The sequence below is a fragment of the Pituophis catenifer genome, unplaced genomic scaffold (genome assembly GCF_029215685.1).
Source record: "Pituophis catenifer annectens isolate HBS135680 unplaced genomic scaffold, rPitCat1.0.hap2 SCAF_2, whole genome shotgun sequence".
NCBI classification, from domain to species: domain Eukaryota; kingdom Metazoa; phylum Chordata; class Lepidosauria; order Squamata; family Colubridae; genus Pituophis; species Pituophis catenifer.
The window spans coordinates 157,069,214-157,089,566 of record NW_027256882.1 but is presented as its reverse complement, the minus strand read 5'-3'; the positions used below and the strand labels follow the sequence as shown (position 1 = coordinate 157,089,566).

The 20,353-nt window shown below is 43.9% G+C and overlaps 1 protein-coding gene across 1 annotated transcript in view; it reads left to right on the top strand.

Moving 5' to 3' along the window:
• Nucleotides 1–305: 305 nt before the first annotated feature.
• The window catches only part of CS (citrate synthase), a 47,316-nt gene continuing 27,268 nt past the window's right edge, over nt 306–20,353 (top strand). The window contains exon 1 of the mRNA XM_070937842.1: nt 306–587. Coding sequence (XP_070793943.1) covers nt 531–587 — 57 coding nt within the window. The 5' untranslated portion in view covers nt 306–530. The remainder of the gene's footprint in view (nt 588–20,353) is intronic.

The window sequence follows — 20,353 nt, the reverse complement described above, 5'->3', positions numbered from 1 at the left end:
CAGAACCATTTCCCTCCTCCCCCCCACCCCCGCAAAGCGGGAATCTGAAAGCTCGCTAACTCAAGAAGCCGCCGAACTTCAAGACAAGCGGGAACGCGCACGGGCGCGCGGTCTCAGACGCCTCGCTCAAACGTTCCACCTCCCCCCCCCTCCGCGCCTTTCCCGGCTCCTCCGCGCGCAGCGAGGCCTTGTCCATCCACCTCCTGTCAGCCAATCGCAACGCTTCCCCGCCGCCGGAAAAGAGGCGCGGCTTTTCTGGGGCGAGAGCGAGCCAACTCTGTTAATGCCGCTTTGGGCCTTCTTCCCAGCCTTGCTCCGCCCAGACGCTGCCAGAACCCGGCGCAGCCCGCTCGTCTTTTTTTCCCTTTGCACCACCCTCCCTCCCCTTTTTCCCGGTCTTCGCCGCCTGCTTTTCTGCCCGCCTCCAAGACCTGTCTGTCCCCCCTCTTTTTTTTTTTTTTTTTTCCCCGAGGACGGCTTCTGCTTTCCCTTTCGCCATCGCCACACCACTTTTGGGGTCGGTGCTCGCCATGACCTTGTTGACTGCCTACGGTAGCAGGGCGGCCGCGCGCCTCTTGGGAGCCAAGGTGAAGGGTGTTGGTTTTTTTCCCCCCTCCCCCCTCCCCTTTCCCCCCTCCCCCCTTCTGCTCCTTCCCTTTTTTTTTCGGGGTGGGTGGGTGGGTGGATGATGGGTGGGGTGGCTGTTTCTGCGAGCGCCATGACCGGGCGCGGGGGAAAAGAGAGAGGGGGAAAAAAAAAAAGGGCTGCAAGCTGTCACCCCGCAGGGCGGTCTCTCCGCGTGGAAGTTCCCTTCCCCACGTCAAGCTTGCAAAGCAGCCGAAGTTGCGACTTTGGGCAAGGGTGTCTTGTCTCTATCTACCCCCCTCCCCACATCACCACCTTGGGGGATGCATTGCCAGCCCTACGGACGCTTGCTTGGCATGCAATGTCCTTGGGTTGAGGCGGGCTATATATTCTCCCCCCCCACCCCCCACGCTCCCTCAACGCGCGCTCTCTCTCTCTCTCCAGCAGCTGCCAGGAGGAGAGATTTAACGTTCAAACGTTCTTCCTCCTCACTCTTTTTATTCTCCTTTCTCGTCCTCACGAGACGTCGCCAAGAGACTTATTTATTTTAAAAGCTTTTTTGTGTGTGTATGAGGGGGGGGTTGCTTCCAGAAACGGGAGGGAGGTTGGTAGTTGGGAGATCTGACGGGCTCCTAAAAGACAAACAAACAAGCAAGCAAACATCGTGAGGTAGCCCTTTTCTGTCCCTCCCACCCACTCCCCTCCTCAATATTGCGAAGTTTTGACTATCTTGGGGCCTTTATGGTATTTTTCAGGCCTTGGCGGGACGGCTCACCCTTTTTTTCCCCTCCCCTGCTCATGTGGCCTCTGAAGGGGAAGCTCTTTTGCAACTCTGTCATGTTCAATTTATATACAATATTATATACTCGAATACAATTTTAAGTTGGTATTTAGGGGAAAGGTGCATGCTGGGTATATGCGTGTTCCTTTGTAAAGCGTGAAACCGATATGGCCAGACTGCTTGAACTGGTGGAAAGACAGCTTGGAAAATATGTTTCTATTTCCCCCCTTTCTGATCTTCCTTCTATATTTGCAGAAATATTTTGCAGAAGCTGTCCGTTGGTAGATTGCTTGAAGGCAGTGAAGTCCATGGTTAAAATGAGCTTTTTTTTGGGGAGGGGTCAGTTTCTAGGGAGGGCCATAAAAAAAGGAAATACCGGTACATGAGTTTTGTTTCAAACATAAAACACAGGATTTCATTCCCTAAATTATTTTGGCTTGTTTTAGACTGAATGCAGTTTGATGGAAACAAAAGCGGAAATGTTTTTACTGTTCTTTGTTTCAATAGAATAAACACCTGAAACCTTCTTGATGTTATATCTATGGAAAGCAGTAGGATTCGGATTGAGCATTTGGGACTGTCAAAATCTGGATGGCTATTAGATAGCAGCAAAAAACCCCCACCCAATTATAGGAGCTGAAAGAGTACCATCTGAACAACTTTCAACCCACGCCCACAATAAAATAGCTGTTTAGAGTTGTATCTGGAAAAAAATTGAAAAATGCATATTTTGATTTGTACATAAACCACTTGAAACTAGCTGTTCCTTGTGCAAACTTAGTATTGCATCTGAAGAGAGGGTTAGGCCTGTGCTTTTCCTTTGTATAGTTTTGAGTAGTAGTCTCTTTAAGTTAACCTCTTAACATCAGATTAATTATTGTTGCTGATTTCTTAATGTGACTTTGGTAATCAAATACCAAAGGAGCTGAGTTGCAATTTTTAAAAATGTAAAATATATTTAAATTTTAAATATATAATTGATATTATATCTTAATGTAGTATAATAGGTAATAGTAATTTATGCAAACATGTTCTTGAAGATGGTAATTTTCCTCTTTGAACATCTTTTTGGTAATGTTCTCTTTTGGCATACAATCCCATTATCTGACTTTTACAGAAAGTTCAATAGCCTGTTTGCTCTTGTCTTGCCAGGGAGTCTGCCCACGATCTGTTTGTAGGATAAACAGATTCTCTTTTTTTAATCTGGCCTCCAGACCTACTAAGTTTCCTAGCAAATAGATTCAAATGCTGATTCCAGAGCACTTATTTTTAGATTTATTTACCGTTCCTGGTTTCCGTCCTCCCCCTTGCTGTACTCAGCATTTTTTCTCCAAAAGTTTAATCTGAGCCAATACTGGGTGGAACAGTAATGTGGTGCTTTCATGTACAAGAAACATGGATAGTGAAGATTAGGATGAAAGCTAAATAAACTGCAATTGTAATGACCTGCATAAACTGCTGATTTTTATGTTCTTAATTCCTTTATACTTTTGACTGCTGTTTTTTTTCTGTTTGGTTTATTTGTCTTTATATTTGTATATGTTATTATCTTCTGAGTAATTGCATTTCTACCACTTTTCAGTTTATTAGATGGAAGTTGGAAGTAGTATTGTCTAGGAATAGGATATGTAACATGTTCTTGGGCTCTACTGTAGAATTAGAAATTTCTATGAACATATGATTCTCTCTCCTATATTAGTTTTTATAAGGGGTAGCAGGTATTCCAGGTCCAGGAGCAAGAAACATTGTTAATAGCCTGAAGTTTAGATACCTAGCAGGATTCATCATACATGTTTTTCCAGAACTTTTGATACTTTGGTAAGTGCTTTCTTTGGAAACGTTCTTCCAACCTGCAACCTGTATCCTGTGGTTGTCAATACACTTGAGGTATTCCCTTTCTCTTACAGGTTCCCTCATTTTCTGTGCATATGTTGGAATATGCTCAAGAGCAAATGTATGGGAGGTTGACAAGAAAAGGAAGGATAGACTTGCACATCTACAAGAACATTATTTTTAGTGTGGCCTAATGGCTCCATGACCACGGACATTGTCTTGATAATTATTTAGAAGTGCCTATAAAGGATAATTAAATATCTTTGTGGGTGAAATGTATGGAATGACAGGGTTTTTTAATGTATTAGTTTCATTGTTAGGGAAACACATGTATTGGGAATCATTACATGTTTGGGAAAATGATGAAACCAGTGATTGGCTTCATGCCTGGTATATTCTATGTAAAGTGTGAATCTTTAAAGGTGGAAGCATGAATCCTTGGTGCTTAAGAATTTGGGAAAAGCTGTAATTATGATTGGACTATTGTTGTGCAATTAGATTCAAATGTGATTTACTTGCCTATCCTATTATAATCAGTGGAACAGGTGTCTGCCCACTTTCTATGCACAGAGAAGATATGTTGATTAGAAACTTAGCCTTGCCCTAAATTTCTGTTAAAAGCATGTTGGGTATTTTTTAACTTCAGCCAAGTCTTTATTTCTGACATGTTCTGAAACTAAAGATGTGCGATTATATGCTGTTTTGCAGTTATAGATACAAATGTGTATTAAATGAGGAAAAGAGGGATAGCTACTAAAAGTAAAAAGAGGAAGGAAGTCCTAAATGTCAGTGAAGTAAAAACTGTATTAATCAGGCTTACGCCATTTTGAATGGACACCTTTATATGCATTATATAAAATAAGGAGAGATTATGAGTGGATGGATGGATGGATGGATAGATATGCTTGTTATACAACAAGTAGGTCACATCCAGAAATATTTATTTGTTGTTTGGAATGACTTAACATTAAAAAGCATTATAGAAACATTAAAATGTATAGCTTGTTCAGTATTACCTAAACTTTGATTAAGACATGGAATCTCAAGAATGAATTAATACATATTCAAAAATAAAAGTAAAAATTGCAAAATTTTCACTCAGTAATCATTTAAAGATTTGCTATATGTTTAGCCAGTTAAATATACTTATATAACTTGTTTTAATTCTCAAAATGTAAAAAAGGACTTTTTGATGCACATATATGCTTATGCTGACAAAAAATCTACTTGTTGGAATGGATTAATGAAACAAATTCAGCTTTACTTCCTTTACAACCTTTATTTGAAGTTAGGAACATATATTGTTGGTCCTAAGAAGTAAATTTTAATATTAGCTGATTCTTGAATTAGCCAAGCTTTGACCTCTGGAGTTTTCCAAGTTTAGTTTTTGTTGTATTTAAACCAAAACAAAGGCCCTCCCCCCCCCTCCAAAACTGAAAGCAAATAACACTACACGGGTATGTTTTTTAAAATAAATAAATGCATTAAACGTATTTGACAATCCTATTGTGTCAACTTCAAATAAGGAAAAGTACTTGATTATATCTTGTAAGAGACTTTCCAAGCTGTTTAGATAATAGCTCTTTTCTCTTGTCGGGTTGGTTCAACAGCTTCGCTTTGTGTTGTTATATTAGTCTTGATCCATAGTGTTATTGGGGCCACTTTTACTCTTTCTCTTGGATACAGTTGAAAGCTGTAAAGAGAAAAGGAAGACTAATTGGCACGGCTGAACCTTAGTTTGAATTGGCATCCTCTTAATGAAAAGAACAAGAAGAGCCAGAGGTTCTTGCTTAACCAGTTGGGGAGGTTTTTTCCCTTAGTGAATTAACAGCCATGCTCAGATACATTGGTAAGATTGCATCATTCAGGTGCTGATAACCAGGTTAAAATGACACAGGGGCATTTGGCTGGCCTTGTCTCACCTTAATTGTACTCAGTGGTGCATTGGGTGTCAGCTCATGGTGCTAAATATTGAGGGTTGTATGGTTATTGGCACTTATTATGACAGTGTCCTCTAATAAGAGGGTCTGAAAATGGGAATAGTATTCTATTTTTCTGTAAATGTACATAACTTCAATGTCAATATTAGGAAGCCAAGCAGATCAAGCCTGATAATATTTAATTACTCCTGCTAGATTTGGGAAAAATAAAATTGCAGTTGCATGTCTCTGTTTGAGAGTCTCAGCATATCCTCTGTTCTGCTACCTGAGTAGATTTACGTAAGTATTCCATAAACACTTGACAAATAAAAAGTAGTCTTTTGTAGAAAGAAAATATTGGCCTGGATGGGGTTCTTCATCTATTATTCCTGACCCTATTTAGAAGGACAGGATATGTGAGGACTTGATTGTCAAATCTTTTTGTTATATGTGTATATATGTTATGTATATATGTTAACGTAAATATATATGTTAATATATAGTATATGCTAGCATGTTTTTCCCTTCTAGACCTAAAAAAATTGGACCTCTGAGGGCCATTTTAACCAATGGCTGTCTTCCTTCTTTGCATATATACTTAAGCTACAGCAAAGCTGCATATTAAAAAGCCAAATCCATGGGAAGGATTGGTTTAAAATTTGGAAATGCTTCTTTCACATGTACATGTTGGTGCTTGTTAATATATAATGACTGAAACATAGAGTAAGTTTTAGGCTTGTATATGTGCACGTGGGTAAGTATGCGCTGATTCCATGAAATGCAGAATCTGGACACAGGTTTGTTTCTTGGTCTCTCTGAAGCTCTGAGAGGTATATGAGCATGTGGCAAGTGTTGGCTGAAAGGTACAGATCAAACCAGACTTCTGGTTTGTTTGTTTACTTCTCAGCCTAACTTGTTGCCCTTGGATTTTCTAGTTGTCTCACATCTAAGCACTAAACAGGGCCAGTCCTGCTTGACTGATACCAGAGAAAATGAGGCCATCTAAATGCTGCTACCTACCTAGCATTTTGTGGAACAACATTGGAGGGAATGAAACCCAGATTTCTTCTGATAAGTGTAGCAAGCTCTATCATTGTGAGTAGCTCAGCTAATCTGTGCTTTCTGGAAATTAGGGCAAATTTTGTGTGGGATATAGTAATTACCTATATAAATGAAAGAATTTATTATTCCTTGGTTAGAGATTGCCTTGCTAGTGATCACTTGCAGTTACAACAGTGATGAAAAGGTAACTTTGTGATCAGACCTTGCATTTACGACCTTTGCAGGTCTGAAAAGCAAAGGAAGGTTGTAGTACAGTAAACTTTGTCATTGTTTGTTTATCAGGGGATCTCTGAACCTGTTAATGGTTGTCTAATAAAGAACATTTCTGTGCTAGGTACGAAGAAAGAAAGTTACAAATTTTGACAACCTGCTCAGTTTCCAGCATGGACATAGAACGTGTTTTCTCTTTCTCTTTTCTGTTAAACCTTTTCCTTGGTTCTGTTTGACTTAAAACTATATAAAATAAAAATATTGAATCAAGGTTGACTACATGGGCACAAGCTTGCAGGGGTTTTTTTTGCCAACAAGACAAAAATGATTTCTGGATGCTATCTTTCAGGATGCTTGTTTTAAACTTTCCACTGTAGCTTGCTGTCCTGAAATTCCCTGGTGGTCTCTCACCGTAATAATAAACAAGCTTGGTTATACTGAGCTAAATGCACAAAAGGCCTACTAGGTGCAACCATTGACTGGCAGTGCTTAAATACTAGGCTGCTGTGTTGAAATGGAGAGCTAATAAGTGCTTTTATTGAAGTAGGTCAGTTGAGCCCTAGCTGGTCTGACAACAGATTTATCCATTAAACTTGCCCTCTCAAAGAAGTAAAATATATCCTAAAGCTGTATTGATATAGGTGGCAAACAAATTACATACATACATACATACATACATACATACATACATACTGACCTGGGCTCACCATTGAAGTGTGTTTAGGCATTTTTTTGGTTTTCCTTTTATGCATTTTGCATACATGAAGGCCTGAACCTGCAGAGCATGAAAAAAGGCTTTGGATTTTAAAAGGAAATCCTACTGTAATATAGGACACATTACAATGATGTTTACTGAAACCATACTATTTCTGTACTTCTTGCCCATGAAGTAAAAATTAGTTTGACATTAAACATCTAATCTGGTGAATACGGAAATAAGAGATCATGTAAACTAGTCTACTTATCCTCAACCCGATGAGTTCATGATACGTAGGGGCTGCAGCTCCTAAAATTCGCAGCTGGCATGCAAGTTGCTAATTTGCAGGAAAGCTAATACAATCAGTTGAAATTCCTGACTTCCTTATTAGATAACTTGATTGCTAAGGATTAAACAGAATCCTATAATAATTATTATGGTGAATATTTACATCACATAGAAACTTGATTTCATATGTTCCTCAGTAAAAGAAAAGTTTAATTGAAGAAATGAGAACAAGTCATTCTAGAATTCTTATTCTTGGCTTTGGGGCAGGGTGGTTCTGAACTGTATGAGAAGCGCTAATGTGAGAAAGTTAAATAGCAGCGCCCCTTTAAGTAGGGGGTGGGTCTTCTGTCTGCAGCAGTTGTTTTTTTTTGTTATCACTGTCTAGGTCCTGGAATTTCTTCCTACTTCAAATGCATGATACTTTGTGCAGTGGTTTTCAGAATGCAACAGTGTGTGTGCTGTTTTGAGAGGCATATGAAATTGAGAGAGCAGGTGGAAGGAAGGTTGAATCCTGGAAAGTAGGTTTAGAATCTGTGCATTCTATATAAAAACAAAGCATTTTATGTTACTAACTTGATTGATTAATGAAGGACATTTGAAAAGAAAATTGTAGGTGTGCAACCACCAACCCTCCACAGTTCCATTGCTTTTGTTTCTATTACAAATTATATAATTTAGATTCCCTGTTAAGTCTATTAAGGCAAATTTCAATGTAACATATGTAGCTCAGAGTTGAAATGTGGAGTCCTTGGTACTCTCTGAGCATGGTTATTTGCTTGCAGATGTTTCATTACCCAACTAGATAATATCAGTGCTAGTGAGTGTGGGATTTTTATACAATAGCTTGTCCTGCCAGTGTTGGTGGGGGTGTGGTTTTCTCCATGGCAGTTCCTTGATTAAAATACTTTTTGCTTGATTGTGTTAATCTGCTTTTTGGCTGCTGAAGAAGATATATTTTGATCTTTTTGTTTCCTTCTTAGCTTAGCTTTTTTATTGTCTTTTGAGACTTTTGAGTCCCCCTTTTTATAATTCTATTGTCTCTTGTGATCTCTGAGTTTTGTCTTTTGCTCACAGATGTTTTATTACTCAACTGGGTAACGTCATCAGTGCCTAGTAGGGTAATGAAATGGTTCCAAGCAAACAGCTAAACTCAGAGCACCAAGAACTGCACAGTTCAAGCATAACTATACATACTCCCTTTTATTGGAACACCCAATATATATATCAATATAACATAGTTAAGGATTATTCCCATGCTTCCCTGAATCTTGGAAGCTTTATGTTGCTAACCTAAATGCTTTTCTCACTCTCTTCTCTTCTGCCCTGGATCAGATAAAGTATGAGAGGTATTGTAGATCTGAGAAACCTCGACATTCCACAGAGCATGCTAAGCTAAAACCAAACACAATCAAACAAAATACAAATAGTTTTCAAGTTACAACCATAATGGAGCCCAGAATTTCAGTCATAAATTGTTGCAGTTATAAGTGGAGGCATCACATGACTGGATTCGATTTTATGATCACTTTTATGTTCATTATAAATGAGTGGCTGTGGTCATTAAACAATTCACATGGTTGTTAAGCAAATCCCTTCTCCTGAATGGGCATTTTTTTGCTGGAAACTGCAATCATGACCATGGAATATTGCAGTTGGTTGTAAATGCAAGCTTGTTCCCAAGCATCCAAAATACTGTTGTGTAAATGTGGAGGTGACAGTCATAACTTTGAGGATGGATTGTAAGATTTTTTGAAGTTCATTGTAACTTTGAATGGTCAAGAACTACCTCTATAGAACATTGTACGGTCCAAACCATTGAGTCTTTTAAGTCGTCATTTTTAGTTAACCCTAGTGAAATATATGAATGCAGCCATTGTGGCCCGGTCGACAAGTTATGGTAAGTTTAGGCTTGTATTAAACTTGAGAATAATGGTTAATAATTGACTTACCCAAAGTTGTACTGTGTAGTAGTACTTCATTCATATTTAGTTTGCTTTCCATATTTGTGAGCTGAAAGCCAACAGACAATCTTAAAAAGAAATGGGGGGATTTATAATACAATACAGCCAACATGTTTTGAACCTTAAGACCTTTATTTGATAAATTTTGTAACAAAGAATGACTCTTTTTTTCCATAACAGAAAGTACAGACAGAAGATTTCTTTTAATTTTTATTTGTTTTTTAACTGCCCCAACCAGCTGTAGAAATTGCACTCTACTATTACAAAATATGAATGGGGCAATAAATGGACAGGAAAAAAAGGTGATGTTATGAAAGAAAAGCAGTGCAAATGTTGAAGTGGTTAGAAGCCACTTTTAACATTTGGGGGCACATGCAGCTGGTGCCTACTAACATATTGTTTGCATGATAGGTCCTACTAGGTTTTAGTTCTCCGATAATGGCGCCCACGGCAGTCAGACTGGGTATTGACAAGGCAGTTATCCTATAGGACCGAGTCCACTGGAACTTAAAGCCCGCCTCTTCCTACTTCCGTCCAGTTTTTCGACTCGGTCTCTATCAGGACAGCAGTGTCTGTAGCCTTGTCTCTCTACTACTTTAACATTTTGATCTCTAACTTGCACTTGAACGATCTGAAAGACTGATCCCAGTGAGAAGGACGGACCCCGATCCCGCTGAGGGCCGCTAAGCGGCGAGAACTGTCGGCTGACAGTTTCTCATTTGGCGCGCACGAGCCTGCTCCTGTCTAGCTCCGCTGCGCTTCGCTCTGATTCCAGCCCTCTCGTTCTATCCAATTTGGGCTTGGGAGCTGTGAGAGTTGTCGGCCGACACTCTCTTCATCACCGCGCACGAGCCAGCCCTGCCTGACTCCGCCGCGCTACCGTCTACCGTTCTACAGCTGAGACGCTTCCACGATCTTCAGTTTCGGCGCGGAGCTGCAGGAATTATAGGCCGCCGTTCTCGTCATCGCCGTGCACGAGCCAGCCCTGTCTGACTCCGCCGCGCTCTCCTTTTTACCGCTTGACATCTGATCGGCGCTTTTGGGTCTTTCCCTTCCATTTCGCCCGCGTTTCCAAGCCGGACAGTTGGAGAGGCTTCTGGGCTCATTAGCATACTTCTCGGCCGTAAACTGAGACTTAGCAAGGTACACTGTCAAATATTAATTGGTACTTGCCTTTCTTTAAGAGCGGTTGTTTTTTTGCGCCCGTGAGGTAATTTAAAATGGCGGATGCACTCATTTCGAACTCGAGTCGCCCCAAGGCCCAGGGCAAGAAGCGCCATGTGGAGGAGGACCCTGGGGAGGGCCCTTCTTCAAGCCACAGGGGAATGGAGAGGGCTTCATCTACTAAACGTTCCCATTCCTCCAAGGGCTCCTCCCTTTCTAGGGATGAAAGCCGGCGCCATAAAGCAATGGAAAAAGCATTCCAGAAGGCCCATTCCAAAGCTTCTGCACCTCCTTCCACTATTCAATCGAACGAGGCAATTCCTGCTCCGTCCTTATCTCCTGATAGATCCTCACAGGGAGAACCTTTATGTGTGGCTGATGTGGCTTCGGCCTTCCCTTCAGTTTCCACAGCCACTGACCCACAGGCTCAACAGTCCTCCGCTCCTCCAGCACAACTTCCTTCTGGTCCAGCGCCCTTACAGGACTCTCAAATTCCTGCTCAAATTCCCCCTGATATGCAGCACTCTCTAGCAGATCTTATTTCAGAAGCTATCCGCCAGGGCATAGCGCAGGGTCTGCAACAACAATCGGCCTTAGCCCGGCCTAATCACAGGTCTCACTCCCGTTCCCGTTCTTACCATGAGGAGACCATGGCTGATGATTACGGTCAGGATTCTGCTAGCCAAGATTCCCTATCAGAGGAGGAGGTTCTTCCTGAGCAAGATCTCTCTGAGGACAAGGCATTAGAGCCTGATCAGCCGGCCTTTGTGGGGCTTTTCAAGCCCCACATGTTTCGTTCACTTCTATTCAAGGCCAAGACGGTCACCAGATTGGATGAGGGAACCTCATCTTCTGGCACCTCATCTGTCCAACCCGATCCTACTTCGGCTTTGTTTCAAGAACCTCCTGTTCATTCGGAGGTAGTTCCGGCACCAAAGTTGTTTTCGGACGTCTTAAAGCGACAGTGGTCTTCTCCCAGTTCTGGACCAATCCCAAACAACCTGGACAGAAGATTCTATAATTTGGCCACGGATTTCTCCTCTCTGCTTCAAGTCCCCTCTGTGGATCCCCCGGTGGTGGCCCTGACTTCATCACCTCTAACTGGGCCTTCTGAGGAATATTTGAAACCGGAAGACAAGAAGGCAGAGCGGACCCTCATCAAGGCCCATCAGTCCTCAGCCTGGTCTGTGCAGGCTTCATCTGCAGCCTCATTCTTCAATAGGGCATCAATCCTGTGGCTGCGCCAGCTGCAACAACGTATACCACCCTCTGATCAGTGCACACACCAGGACATTACTAAGATCCTGGCAGCGGTGGAGTTCTCTGCGGATGCCACGTTGAATGCCGCCCGGTTCTCAGCCAAGGCCATTGGCTCCTCGGTGACCTCACGCCATCTCCTCTGGCTGCGGTATTGGCAGGCCGATGCCAGAAATAAATGGCGTCTTGCTTTGTCTCCCTACGGGGGTGCTAAATTATTTGGAGAACAACTGGACCCCTTACTCATCGAGACTAAGGACCATCGGAAGATACTTCCCTCCCTGTCTCGTCGGTCTGAGTATCGTCTTTATGGATCCTTTCGTTCATCTTCATTTCGAAACATCGACTCTACCTATCCCCAGTCTCGTCAGCAACGGTCCTTTAATCCCAGGGGAGCTCAGCAACATGACAATCAGGTCAGACAGGGCTCCCGTTTTCCCCCCAAACGGCCCTTTCGAGGCGGGAGGGGCAGGCCTTACAGACGATCCCGTTAGTTCTGTCCCTGACTCCCTGATCGGCGGCCGTTTAACTTTTTTCGCCGATCAATGGGATTCATCTGTTTCTGACAGTTGGGTAAAGGACACCGTCAGGTTTGGCCTTTATCTCGAATTCCGGTCCATTCCCCCTAGTCATTATTTCCGTTGTCCCATTTCCCTAGACCCTGTTAAACGGGCTCGGGTTAAGGACGCCATTCATCATTTACTGTCCATTAAGGCCATTCAACCGGTTCCTCTTGCCCAAAGAGGCTCCGGTTTTTACTCCCGTTTATTTTTGGTCCCCAAGGCTTCGGGGGGCTGGAGGGCCATTCTCGACTTGAAATCTCTAAACCGACACATAGTCTACCGTCGGTTTAAGATGCAGTCTTTGCAAACCATCCTGCTCTGTATTCGTACGGGAGACCTTATGTCCTCCATAGACTTAACCGAAGCCTACCTTCACATCCCCATCCATCCCTCCCACCGCAAATTTCTTTGTTTTTCGTATAACGGGCAACATTTCCAGTATGCTGCCCTCCCATTTGGTCTTTCCTCTGCTCCCCGGGTATTCACAAAGATTATGGCGGCCCTTATGGCACACATATCTTCCATTCCTATACGTGCCCTCTTTTATTTGGATGATATTCTCATCCTGTCCCAATCTCAGCCTCAGGCCCAACGGGATATATCCTTAGTCGTGGCCACACTACAACGGCACGGTTTTTCTATTAATTGGGCTAAGAGCCACCTGTTACCGACTACGTGCCTACAACACCTAGGGGCTGTTATCAATTCCGCCAATCTACAAGTCTCTTTGTCTCAGGATCACCAATCTAGTCTATCAGACATGGCGTCATCCTTTGGGAGGCGGGGCTCCGCTTCCCTTCTAGGTCTCTCCACCCTACTAGGTAAGATGGTTTCTGCTTACGGCATTGTGCCGTGGTCTCGCCTCCACAGCCAGGAGCTCCAGTGGCTGTTGCTGCCTTTCCAGCGGTTGCATCACAGTACAGCGGCTTCCAAGGTGGTCCTTCCTTCAGCAGTGCGAGACTCTCTCACTTGGTGGACATCACCAGCCGTATCCCAGGGCTCTTTCTTCGGGGAGGCCAACCGGGTTATAATCACCACGGATGCCAGTCTGTCGGGCTGGGGTGCCCATCTGGACAAATTAATTGCCCAGGGACTTTGGTCCCCTCCGGAACAGAACCTCAGCATCAACCTACTGGAATTGCGGGCTATCTACCTAGCTCTCCTGAGTTTCGAGCCTCATGTCCTTGGCCGGGATGTCCTTATCCTGACGGACAACGTCTCGGCCAAGGCTCATGTGAACAAGCAGGGCGGAACACGCTCTCGCTCTCTTCTAAAGGAATCTCTTCATCTGGGGCTATGGGCGGAGTCTCACCTGTCTTCGCTCCAAGCGGAACACATCTCCGGGACGGCGAACATCTGTGCAGATTCTCTCAGTCGGCACCTCATCGATCCAGCCGAGTGGAGCCTTCCTCCCGGGATCTTCAAGGACCTCACATCCCGCTTTGGCACTCCCTCGGTGGATCTATTTGCGACGGCCAGCAATCTTCAGGTTCCCCGCTTCTTCTCTCGCTACCCTTCTCCAGGGGCGGAGGCGATAGACGCTTTGCGCAGCCCTTGGCCCTCCGGTCAACTACTATACGCTTTTCCCCCCTTGCCTCTCATTCCCAGGGTTGTGCGGAAGATTTTATCGGAGAAAGCAGAGGTCCTCTTGCTGGCCCCTCATTGGCCTCGCCATCCATGGTTCTCCGATCTGATGTCCCTGTCAGTTGTTCCCCCGTGGCGGATCCCGGACGAGCGGATATCCCTCCGACAAGGTCCTGTCCTGCATCCGGCTCCTCAGACTTACCAGCTGACCGCCTGGCGGCTGAGCAGTTCCTCCTGACGGGGGCCTTCGTCTCTCTGGGAGCCATCGACATACAGGCGGCTCGGAGACCTTCGACACGACGTATTTACGACTCTACTTGGAGGACGTTTTCTGATTGGTGTCGTAGACGGACCATCATTCCTGCGGAGGTTTCCATCGTCAACCTCCTAGACTTCTTGCATGATGGCTTTATGGCCGGCCTGGCTCCCAATACGCTCCGCCGTCAAGTGGCTGCTCTCTCTTCTATTCTATCGTGCGGCTCCAAGACCTCTCTGTCTAACGATCCCCTCATCAAATCCTTCCTGAGAGGTGCCACCAACCTTAGACCACCCACAATCCATCGCTTCCCGACCTGGGATTTGAATAAGGTCCTAACGGCCCTCACGGGTCCACCGTTCGAACCACTGCGTGAGGTCAGCCTTAGATACTTGTCTTTCAAGGTCTCCTTTTTAGTTGCTATCACCTCCGCTCGGCGGATTTCTGAACTTGCAGCCCTGTCCGTACGGTCGGATCTGTGCATCTTTCATACGGACAGGGTGGTCCTCCGCCTGGACCCCGCGTTCGTTCCAAAAATTAACACCATTTTTCACAGGGCGCAGGAGCTATCGCTTCCAAACTTTTGTCCCTCGCCTCGGTGCCAACAAGAGCGTGTCTGGCACTCGTTGGACGTATGCAAGGCTCTTAGAATTTACATGGCCAGGACTGCTCCCTTCCGAAAGACTGAAGCCCTGTTCCTGTCATTTCAGCCTTCATCTATGGGATCTCGTGTCTCATCAGTCACTATAGGTAGGTGGCTCAGGGCCACGATTGCATCGGCCTACGAGGCGCAATCACTTCTGCCTCCTCGGAACATCACTGCGCACTCTACAAGGAGCGCCGCCACCTCCGCAGCCTGGGCCACCCAGGCTCCCCTGGAGGAAGTCTGTCGAGCTGCGACGTGGTCATCCGTGACGCCGTTCATCCGGCATTATCGCTTGGACAAGTATGCTTCAGCGGATGCGGCTTTCGGCAGACGGGTTCTGCAACAGGTCCGGCCTTTTCCGCCCTAGGAGACACCAAGCTTTGGTATGTCCCAGTCTGACTGCCGTGGGCGCCATTATCGGAGAATGGGCGTTGGTCTTACCTGATACGCCCCTTCTCGAGCAGGCGCCCACGGCAGTCAGCTCCTCCCCTTCTGGCCGCACCTGGTTGTCTGTTGGGTGGGAGGGGTTCTTTTTCACTTCTCTGTTTCCTTTGCTACAGACACATCAGTCCGCTGGTCGACCTCGCCTCCAAACTGGACGGAAGTAGGAAGAGGCGGGCTTTAAGTTCCAGTGGACTCGGTCCTATAGGATAGCTGCCTTGTCAATACCCAGTCTGACTGCCGTGGGCACCTGCTCGAGAAAGGGCGTATCAGGTAAGACCAACGCCCATTCTCTGCTTTGCGGCCAGTTGCATAGGAGCTAAAAGTCATCCAAATGGGCACAGCAAATTATTTATACTAGTAACAGGAACACATAACTACCATTTTCATTCCAGAAATCTAAATAACTCGCAAGGCTGTTTTTGAATTATATAGTTGGCTTAGATTCAGTTCAGTAATACAAAATGACAATTTCATTATGTAGGTAGTCCTAGACCTATGACCATAATTGAGCCTGGAAATACAGCCATAAGTCATGGCAGTTTTAAACGGGTCACCATGTGACCACATCTGATTTTACAGCCTTGTTGACAGCAGTAGTTAGTCAAACAGCGTGGTCATTAAGTGACCTCCACAGCTGTTATGTGAGCCCGGGTTCCCCAATGGACATTTTTTGCCCGAAGCCAAAACAAAATTCTGGAAAGGGGGGGAAATGCCAGAAATCACGCCCATGTGATCATGAGACCCTGCAAATAGCTATAAATAAGAGCTGGTGGCTAAGCACCCAAAATGCAATTATGTGACCGTGGGGGCAGGGGGGGATTAGAATTTTGAAAATGGTTAAAAGAAGCTCTGGGGTGGTTTGTTGTAACTTTGAACAGTCACTAAATGAGCAGTCATTAAACAAGGTCTACTTGTGCTTACATTATGGTTGGTCTCACAGCCAGGTGTTTTAAACTGGATTTGGCTTTTTTGAATCCTTTTCAAGGACTTGGGATAGGCAGACATTATCTAAGGATGTTAAAGATACTGGCGTAGGATGTGAGCTGTTCCAAGCAGAGCTGCTTTTTGCAATTGACTGACTGATTTTGTCAATGCTGATGGTGTTCAAGTGGTGCTCCTCCAAATGTTTTGGAATTGTGCCCAATATTACTATTGGTAATATCTTTGTTTTCTTTTGCTACAGTAGTTGTATTTCTATTTGCAAATCTTTATATTTTGTGATTTTCTTCACTTCTTTTTTTTCTATTCTTTGGTCTCCAGGTATTGCAGTTTATTATTATTATAATACCGTCCATTACATTTTTCACCTATTTATATATACAAGCTAACTTTTTATAACTCTGCACAAAATGAATTGCTTTATAATATCATTGCTCGTAATATATGTCTTAATGTATCCAAATTATAGCTTCTTAACTGCTTCCTAGCTTTCTTTTGTCTTGAACATCAGTAGGTTACATTCAAACAATATATGATACAATCCAAATAATTACAGATTTACAGGGTAATTGCATATCTAGATTTTTGGTAAGATTTTTGATTCTTCAAGGACACGGTGAGGTCCTCAGGTTGTGATCTCCATGTTCCCTCTTAATACCTTTATTGAGTTACACAAACAGAAAAAGCATCTAAATTGCTAACCCGCCTAGCCCACCTGTCCAAATACCTGCAGTAATAACTCATAGCTCAAAATAATAAAACAAATAGAAATTTTTCTAAATCTGACTAAATTCCAAAGCCTTTAGGATTTTGTAAATATTAATTTGAAACACTGAATATGTAAACACCTACAAAATGCTAGTGTAGGGTTTATAATAAAGTATAGCCCTGGAGATATATATAAATTATTTTTATATTCCATACCTTAATACAGAGTTAAATACTATGATGGAATAATTGCAGTGGTACTGTTCCTGATCTTCCAAATGGTGTCTTTAGAACAGCCAACGCTAGTTAGGAACACAGGTAGTCTTCAAGTTACGACCATTCAGTGACCACTAGAAATTATGGCAACACTGACTGAAAAGACTCTGAAGTTATGGCTGTTATAGCATCTCCAGGGACATGTGATGAAAATTTGGGTGCTTGGTAACCTGTTTCTACTTAAGACCGCAGGGACACTTCAGTTCCTCCTATCCCCCCCTTTCTCCCCCCCCAACATATGCCCTTTTGACCCCTTGCCATACAGGACTTCCGCTGCCTTAGCTGACCGTTGTCTTCTTGTTCTACTACTGACCAAGCATGCCCGACTTGGCCCTTTCCAAGGAAGTGCTGGCTGCATGAGACTTCTTTTTTCTAGGTTGTACATGATGGTTTCCTTGCGAGATCTGGGGAAGATGGCTTCACATAGCCAGCAGCATGAGCAAGAAGATGATGAATGTCAGCTGGGACGGCAGAGCACAGGGCAACAGGGGCCACAAGCTGTGGGCTGGCAAGGGTAACTGCAATTGGGACTGGGCTGGGGTTTCCTAGGGCAGCTGTGGCTTTGTGCTGCACTGCTGGCTGGACTAAGCTGGGGTTGGGCTTTGCACTGTGAAGTGCTTTGAACTGTAGCTCTTTGAACTTTCAGCTCCAGAGCACACCAAGAAGCTCCTTTGTGCTCACTGCTGAGCCAGGCTCAAATGTCGGAGGCCTTTAGGGGCATCCACGGCTTCCTGGCAAGTAGCTGCCAGAATCGCAGCATGGCAAGCAGGCCTAGAACCGCACAGTTCTGGGGCTCCTTCCTGTCCCAGAAGGCAGGCTGCAGGGTGGCCAAAAGGGCAGAGATGGGGGTACTATAGACAGTCTCTTTGGCTTGGGACTAGGAAGGACCTAGCTGGGAATGGCTTGGATTGAGAAGGGTCCTTGGCTATCGACAGGTGGAATTTGGTTAACAACAGCAATAGGATTGGGATTTTTTAATTTAGTTATTAAATTTATTTGTCGTGTATGCTAGAGATGGGGAGGCCTGGAAAAAAAATGGAAAAATTGGAGAAAAAAACAGTTTTTTTTCTTTTTTTTCCAAACGGCTTTGGAAAAAAACCCTGTTTTTTCTCCAGGCCTTCCCATCTCACTTTGAAGAGATGCTAGGTGGCTTACAGCATAAAAACATTAAAACTTAACAACAAATATTCCTAACCCAATAAAATGACAATATTATCAAAGTAAAATTGTGGTCATTTAATTTAATTTAATTAATCATATTTCTATGCCGCCCAACTCCAAAGGGACTCTGGGCGGCTTACAACAGAAATAATACAAACAGAGAACATAAAAGTTTAAAAAAAACATTATAAAAGCATTTTAAAAACATTAAAAACACATGCACACCATCCATGCCTGGATCTCACAAAATTGAACAGCGAGATCAACGGCCCCAAGCCTGCTGGAAAAGCCAGGTCTTCACTGCTTTCCGGAAGGCCAATAGGATGGGGGTAGTCCGGACCTCGGGAGGTAGCTGGTTCCAGAGAGCTGGGGCAGCCACAGAGAAGGCCCTCCCCCGTGGGCCCGCCAGCCGGCATTGTTTAGCTGATGGGACCCGGAGGAGACCAACTCTGTAGGATCTTACCAGTCGCGGTAGAAGGCGGTCTCGAAGATAGCCTGGCCCTGAGCCATGTAGGGCTTTAAAGGTAATAACCAACACCTTGAATTGTGCCCGGAGACCAATAGGGAGCCAGTGCAGCTCGCGGAGAATTGGTGTAATGTGGGTGTACCTAGGTGCACCCACGATAGCTCGTGCAGCTGCATTCTGGACCAACTGTAGTCTCCAAACACTCTTCAAGGATAGCCCCATGTAGAGCGCGTTGCAATAATCTAACCGTAAGTCATAAGATAAGGAAAGAGGGAACCAACTACACAGGGGATGTGGTGGGGGTTTCTCTAAATCCATCAACCACATCCGGTGTGATGTTTCTCATTTGGGGCCCGAAGCCATCTGGCAGAACCAGATCTTAAGGCTCTTGTGAAAGATCAGAAATGAGGGAACTGATCTCATTTCCGGGTAAGATGTTCCGAAAGTCAAGAACCATGGTAAAGGAGGCTCTCCTCCTGGACCCTGCCAGCCCAAATTCCTTGAATGATGGGATCTGCAGTATGCCCCCTCTGGTTGGCACGGATGGGACGGACCAGTCTCAGTGGAATAAGACACTTCCTCAAGTAACATGGACCCATGCCATGCAGAGCTTTAGAAGTGATAACCAGCACCTTGAGTTGTACCCAAAAGCAAACTGGCAATCAGTCCAGCTCACAAGAGTGTCAGGATTGTCAAGTGTTGTGATTAGGTAAAATTGCACTTGTCGAGGACCATCTGTATGAAGATAATTCAAACATTGGTAGGAAATTCAATCACTTGGCCATAAAAATGATTTGAAATAGCTGTATTTTGTGTATCATCCAATTAATATTGTTTTTCTACAACCTTCCTTTGGGAGGTGTCCCAGGATATTTCTCTTAAGTCCAGAGTAAAGAAGAAATAAAAGTTGCTTAGATACAGCTCTAGGAACCACACCGCTTGTCCTTAAGCCTCCTTCAGTTGTTTGAGCAGCGAATGAGATTTTTTTCTTCCTCTTTCTGATCCGCTCTAGGAGTAAAACAGCTTTCTGGTGCAAGCTAAAGCTAAGCTACTGTTTTTTTTAATGTTGAACTTCCAGTTTTGGCAGTATAATTGATTAATTAATAGTCTTAAAATTGAAAGTCACTATTTCTGGTTACAGCCGGCTTTTTCTGCTTTTTATTTAGTGGAATGGCTTTGTGGAAACAGCAATAACAATTTATGAAAGAGTTTGATGATGCCCCAATATTTTTAATGGGCCTAGCTCTTAGCAGTGTCTGTAGTGGGACATTTTTTGTCAATCAGAGAAATGTACGTGTCAAGCCAGATTGCTCACTTGCTACGTGGGCTGCCCAAGAACAAAAGCCTTCATGTATGTGCTCCTCAGAAGGCATTAGAAGGAAAGCTGTTGAAGAGGTAAGCAGATAAAAAGAGACATGAACAAACACGAGTTCAAGGATGCTGAGAAGTTTCCGCAAGGAAGCTGAAAGTCAGGTGGAAGTAGGTAAGAAATTGTCAGCAATGTTTGTGAAATTATTTATTAAGAAACTAGCATTTTATAATTTGGCTGAGTT